We start from the raw sequence: 6,412 nt of genomic DNA, 5'->3' as shown, positions 1-6,412 counted from the left end.
GTTAATTCCTACATCACTCTCCTAGGTGCAGCACAATCCTAACATATTCTCTCTTGTTATTTTCCAACTTCAGAAAGTATTTCTTTCATTAATACATTTGCAATGCTAGACAGAGTAACAAAGACCCAGGTAAGTCATATTTCTGCTGCTATTTTGTGTAAATTATCTAACTTGCACAGTAAGTCCTTATCAGGCAAAAACTGCAAGTGCAAACTTGGAAAGACATGATAAAAAAAAAAAAAAAGCAGCACTTCAAAATTAAAGTATCTCTTCTGCTGCAATCCATGCACCAGTAACTTAAACAGTCCTGAATTGGCATATATGAAAAAATTATATTACATTTCTGAAATTAAAAATACATATCTTGTGTTGAAGTTAAAAATTACAGAAAGTATTTACTAAACTGAAATCCATGGAATTTTCTCTCCCATTCTAAGCAGTTACTGAAACATTTACTTCCCAAATGTATGTTGTTTCTATTCTGAAGATTAGTTTCATCTACAATTTCTTTATAGCAGTTAAGTGTTTTTTAGAACAAACAGTTAAGATTTTTTTTCCATGTTAGCACAAAATTCAGAAAGATCATGAAGATGTTGAAATAAGAGATGAAAAGAAAGAAAACATTATTGTCCTGAACAGTCTGTGTACGTGGTCACCATGTTTCCTCGTCTTTGAGTGACAGTCCTGCAGTGCTTGCTGGATCCATGAAACCTGGAATCAGTTCGCACTGCGTGTCGGTGTGCATTTTCAAAGTCACTAAACGAAAACATTTTTTCCATGTTCTCAAAGACATCATCAAAGAGTCCACCGCCAAAGGAGAACTCTTGGAAAGAACGTCTTTGCCGATTGTGAGCTTCCCGATGACTTTGGAAGTGATTTTCAAAGTGCTTTCTTGACCGTGAGTTTTGACTGAAGAGGTCAAAGTCTTTGAACAGATCATCAAAGTTGAAATTAAATGACTGACGGAATGGGCTTCCATTATTCCCTTGTCCTCCATGACGGCCAAACTGATCATATTCTCTTCGTTTATTCTCATCTGATAATGTTTCATATGCTATTTCCATTAAAAAAAAAAAAAAAAAAGAAAGAAAGAACGAAGATGTTTATTTACATTCCAAATTAAAAAAAACAAAAAGACTGAAGGAGAGAGGATGAATTAAGAGCTCTACCCAACAAATGCCTGCTGCATTCCTACCACAGAAACGTACTGCAGTGTCTGTAAAACTACTTACCAGCCAGGAAGTTCTAGCTACACTGCAGTTACAACTCAGCAACAAGATAAACATCAAGGAGATAAAGGGAATTAATTACCCCTATGTCCAAATTCTCACGTTTTCAAAAGTTCAACGATAAACCCAGATTTTGTGATTGAATCTACCTGAAACAGAACCAGGTTTCCAAATCATCTTTGGTCCAGAACAGTTACTTAAGAGTTCCCAGTTCCTCCTGTAATGGGTGGTAACAGCTGCAAGCATCGGTGTTATCAGCGTTGTTCCCAGACTGAAAGTCAAAAACACAGCACTGCACCAGCTACTAAGAAGGAGAAAAAATGACTGCTGTAGCTGAACCCAGGACAGGGTGGTAACAGCTGCAGTAAATAACAAGACTGTTCCTCCCCTTTATCTTTCAAATAAGAACTCTTTCAAAAGAACTCTTATGCAGGCAAGAAAGTAAAACCCAAAAATCTCTTATTAGCTTAGTTAGTTCTACACACACAGATGTATGTTATGAGAGAGTCTATGGGGAGCAGAAATGGGAACAGCTTATCTTTCAGCAAGTCTTTTTCTAGTCTTGATTATTCACTTCCACCGTTATATTTTATCACAAAACACTTACAAATGGTGTATTCCTAGGATCACAGGATAATTCAGGTTGGAAGTGACCTCAGAAGGTCTCATCTCCAACCACTTGCTCAAAGTAAGGTCATTCATGAGATCAGACTTGGTTACTCAGGGCTTTAGCCACTCATCCTGAACAATCTCCAGGGTTGGAGACTGCACAACCTCTCTAAGTAACCTGTTCCAATGCTGGCCTATCTTCAAGGTGAAAAGGTTTTTGCTTATAACCACTCTGAACTTCTTGCACCCGTTGTCTCTTGTGCTCCCACCATGAACCACTGAAGCACCCTGCTGCGTTTTTAAAAATAATCTCCTCATGGTTACTGAAAGGTTGCTATTAGGTCCTCCTGATGCCCTGGCAATCCTGAGCTGGATCTTACTAGGCGGATCAAAAGACAAGAATTAACCTCCTAGGGCTACAGCTGTCCTACCACCAAGTATTTTTTGTGACTAGACACATAAGCCAAACAGCCTAAAAACCAGGAATAAACAAGCTGTGTAAAAGGCCTGCCTATGTGCAAAGTCACAGAAACAAATCAGATACCAAATACTGGACATTTGACAGCACAGAAGTAGAATTAAGAAAAACAACACTTTTTATCTCTTATTCAACAAATCCAGAGTACATGTAAGTTACCACATTTGCTCACAGACGAAAGCTATTAAGACTAAGGTTAGCATATATTACCTTCAGCAATTTCTCTAAATTTTGCTTCTGCACCAGGACTCTTATTTTTGTCTGGGTGGTATTTCATAGCCAGCTTGTGAAACGCCTTCTTGATCTGGCGGTCAGATGCAGTTTTTGGAACTCCTAAGATATCATAATAACTCTCTGTAGCCAGTATTAATTCAGTTATCATTAAAATGCAGAGAGCAAACGTGAAGACAGACTGCGTAGTGGCCATTTCTCTAGTTCCTAGAAAGAAGAAGAAATATACTTGAAGAGCAAGTTAATTCACATTCACAATAATTTAAAGGTGCAACTATAAGCTGGGAGAAGAAGACCTGCACGCTCCATGAGTCAGTGACAGACATGTAAGCATGTTGTTTCACACACGTCAACCTCCATTCCCCTGGTTTCATAATCACAGAATATATAAATGAAAATACTGTAAATTCACATTTCACATGCATCGCAAGCACACTTCAGTGTTCACCTTTGTTCTAAACCTATCCTTAAGTGTACATTCTCCCACAGAGCTGTTAAAGTAAATATGTAATATGTTTCACTGTATCGAATAGTTCATCCTGGAATACCTGAACTAGCTTTAAACTAATCCTCAGATTTTAGGACCATAAACACAGCAGCTCTATCTAAATTAAGCCCAGACTGCAAAAAAACACTCAGTACTGGAAGACCAATTCACTGATTATCTTGTGCAACAATAAGAACCTGAAAACACAAGTAGCCTAGAGATCAAGTGTGAGGTGCGGGAAGACAAGACTGTCAAGACACTCATGCTCAGCTTCAGAAGGTCATTTAAATGACCTAAGGTGAACATGATAAAGAATAAAACACCCACACATAGTACAGAGTTCAGTCAAGTAGGCACATTTTCCTTTACTTTACAATGGGCTGGGCTTAGCTTACTTTCATATTGGATTGTACTATAAATAAAAACACCTACCATTTCTTTGATATCACAGAATTCATCTGATAAATACCGCTGCATATAAAGGTTTACATATGACACTCCCAATGTCTGAACTGAGCTAAGAAAAAAAGTCTTCTAGACAAGACAAGCAGCTTCAACAGTAATTAAAAGGTGTAATTAAAAGTTCTAACTATTTTCTTCAGCAACGTATTTGGCAAAAAAGTTACATTTTGAAACAAACAAAGCTGTGGTATAAATGAGGCGTAAGAAAAATCAGTTCCACATAGCCAAATGATCTTTCATGACTTCTGTGAAGGACAGGGTGGGCTCTTCCTATCCGAAGAAGAGATCAAATTGTTTTCCAAGGCCTGTGCATCTTGTATTTAAAACACAGAGCACAGAAAGACGGAATGTTGGCTGTCACCTGGACAGCAGGATGTGCAACGAGGCCCTGAAAGTACCAGGCGTAACACATCTCCCTCACCAGATTACACCGATTTGGGTGTATTGCAAATACAAACCAAAGAGATGAATGGCATTACTTTCCTCAAAGCTGAATAAACTAACCTTATGGTCCGAGCACCATTAAAGTCAGAATACTTTTAGACGGTGTGTTGCCCGAACATTTATCAGCCAGACTTCAAACCCTTTGAATATCAGGTACATAAGACAATTAAGCCTTTAATAGAAAGTCCACACCCTCTAAAGAAAATTAACACCAAAGCACTAAAAATGGAAAAAAAATACCATTTCTAATAGGTAAGTCAGGGGTCAAAAACAAACGTTGTGAGGCAAGAGCAAAAAGCTCGTAAGACTAATGTACCCATGCCCTCCTAAGCATTTATCTGGCTAGCAGCCTGGATGATATCAAGTGTTAAAGAGCAGCAGTTGAAACAAATTGTATTTCTATCAGTGTACTTCGACACCAAACGGACAGATCTTTTCAATATTCTTCGTGCATGATACCAGGCATATTTTTAGAACAGGCCTTTCCATGTACCATATACCTTCTCTCACCACTTCACTAACCTGAAACTTTGCCACTTGGACACTAAGACCCATGTACATTTACACCCTTGCACAATTCTGGGGCTTTCTTCCTGTCTGTGCTTGATAAGTACAGACTTATGCCTTCATCTCACATGTGAGATATTTTTTATTTAATTTCATTTTCCCACACCTACATTGAGCTTGTAAAATCACCTGCTGCATTTTCCTAACGCTAACCTCCCTATTTCTGCTACTAAACAGTGAAAAGAGCTAAAAAGAGCATTTTGTGTCCATTATTGAGCCAAATCTTTTATAAATCCCGAGAGCCTGAGAACATCAAGTCAGTGGTTTGAAGTTTTTTGTTCTGCCTAACCTTCTCCACTTTCATTATTCTTGATAATTAATTACACCTAAGTTTTCCCTTTTCTGCAGTTTTACATTAGGATTTCTGTAATGTAGTTCTATGACATACTGCCCCTAGTTTTATCTGGATTTCTAAAGCATACTAAAAAAACCCAATCAGTACTTAAGTTTCACTGGTTTGTTGTTTGGTTTTGGGTTTTTTTTAATAATGTAAACAGATGTAATGCTGCCCTTGAACAACTCAATAAAATTCAAACATAAGAATAAAAGGAAGTGTAAATGAAAATCAGAAATAAACGAAACTCCAATATAAGCAGCATTTTAAACTTACAAGGGTATCAGAAAGACATAGTAAGACACTATAATCAATTATTCAATTTACTTTTTAGAAAAATAAGTTTTTCAGATGCTGTCAGCATCTTAGCATTGCTATTGTTAACTAACATGCTAAAAGCCTAACCTCTGACCCACCTCCCCTATTTTCACAACCCCTTTCAAAATAAAGTCTCTTTTAAACACTTATTCTCCTTCTGTCAGTTTCTCAACAGAAAAGGGACAGTCAATGTTTAACTTCCCAGGCTATGCACAGTAGTTGCTTAAAACACATTCCAGAATTCGTTAAGTTCTGTATAATTCTTGATATTAACCTCTTGCCACAACGCAGTCTTTCCTAGCAATTATAAAGAGCTCCATTTTATTTAGGTACCTCTATCAATAAAGTTAGAGATTTACAGGTTAACTACTTAACTCTGTTACTCCTTACTGTTGGGTAAAGAGTTACAGATCTCAACTGCTATTCAGATTGGTATAAGAGGTATACCATCTAGCATTTATCAGAAGTACCACAGTTCTTCATCAGTTTTTCAACATTGTGGATAGCTACACGATGAAGTGATGTTTAATGATGATGTAACTGGAAGAAAATCTGTCACACATAGAAATTAAGGATTCACTTCCATCTGGCAATGCAAATGCCCCATTCCATTCCTCTTAGAACGTAATTAACAAAGATCTTAGGTAAATGCTTGTATTCACGAAGCCTTACATACTTGGAAAACCCACAGAGTCACTACTGCTGTAATCACAGCAATTGCGATGCACTATCTAGTGGAATCCTGATGTCACAATTATCTTTGCAAACAATTTATTAGTACAAAGAAAGTTACCAAAGTCTTCCATTGGTTCTCGTATTACGACTAAACTCAATGAGTAAGCAAATCTCCAAGTACACAGCCAGCTACGTGGAAGTCTGTCAAACACCCCGGCTTGTACTTTTCTTGGCCTCTCCTACACTGACCCGAAAGCAAAACTAGGAGAAGGCTGCCGAGTCTTGCTCTGGAGAACCGGGAAACAAAACGGAGCCTTCCCCGGCATCATCCTTTCTAGCCAGACCCTAAAGAACCTCAGCAGAGCCGAACCACAAAGCGAGGCCGAGCCAGGGCTCGGCAGATTACACCAGCGACGCTAAACGACGCTGTCCTACTTCCAAGTCGGCCAGCCTTGGGAAAGACCACAGCAGATGGGCGCACCGAACAGCGAGAGTCCAGAGAGCAAATACATCCACCACACCAAGTCCCGGTATCCCCAGCTGCCCTCCTCAAGCCGCGTCGCCGCACCCTCACCTCT

The 6,412-nt window shown here is 38.6% G+C and overlaps 1 protein-coding gene across 1 annotated transcript; it reads right to left on the bottom strand.

The window, feature by feature from the left end:
- Positions 1-419: 419 nt before the first annotated feature.
- Positions 420-5,965, bottom strand: DNAJB9 (DnaJ (Hsp40) homolog, subfamily B, member 9). The gene is made up of 3 exons (XM_010020251.1): positions 5,953-5,965; positions 2,527-2,754; positions 420-1,054 (listed from the first exon to the last, which is right to left on the bottom strand). The coding sequence occupies exons 1-3, from the start codon at positions 5,963-5,965 to the stop codon at positions 624-626; spliced, it is 672 nt and encodes a 223-aa protein (XP_010018553.1). The 3' UTR covers positions 420-623.
- Between the last annotated feature and the right edge of the window lie 447 nt (positions 5,966-6,412).

This window comes from Nestor notabilis, unplaced genomic scaffold (genome assembly GCF_000696875.1).
Source record: "Nestor notabilis isolate BGI_N333 unplaced genomic scaffold, ASM69687v1 scaffold25278, whole genome shotgun sequence".
In the NCBI taxonomy this organism is placed as follows: Eukaryota; Metazoa; Chordata; class Aves; order Psittaciformes; family Psittacidae; genus Nestor; species Nestor notabilis.
Note: the sequence above shows the minus strand (reverse complement) of the source record. Positions and strands in the feature narration are given on the sequence as shown.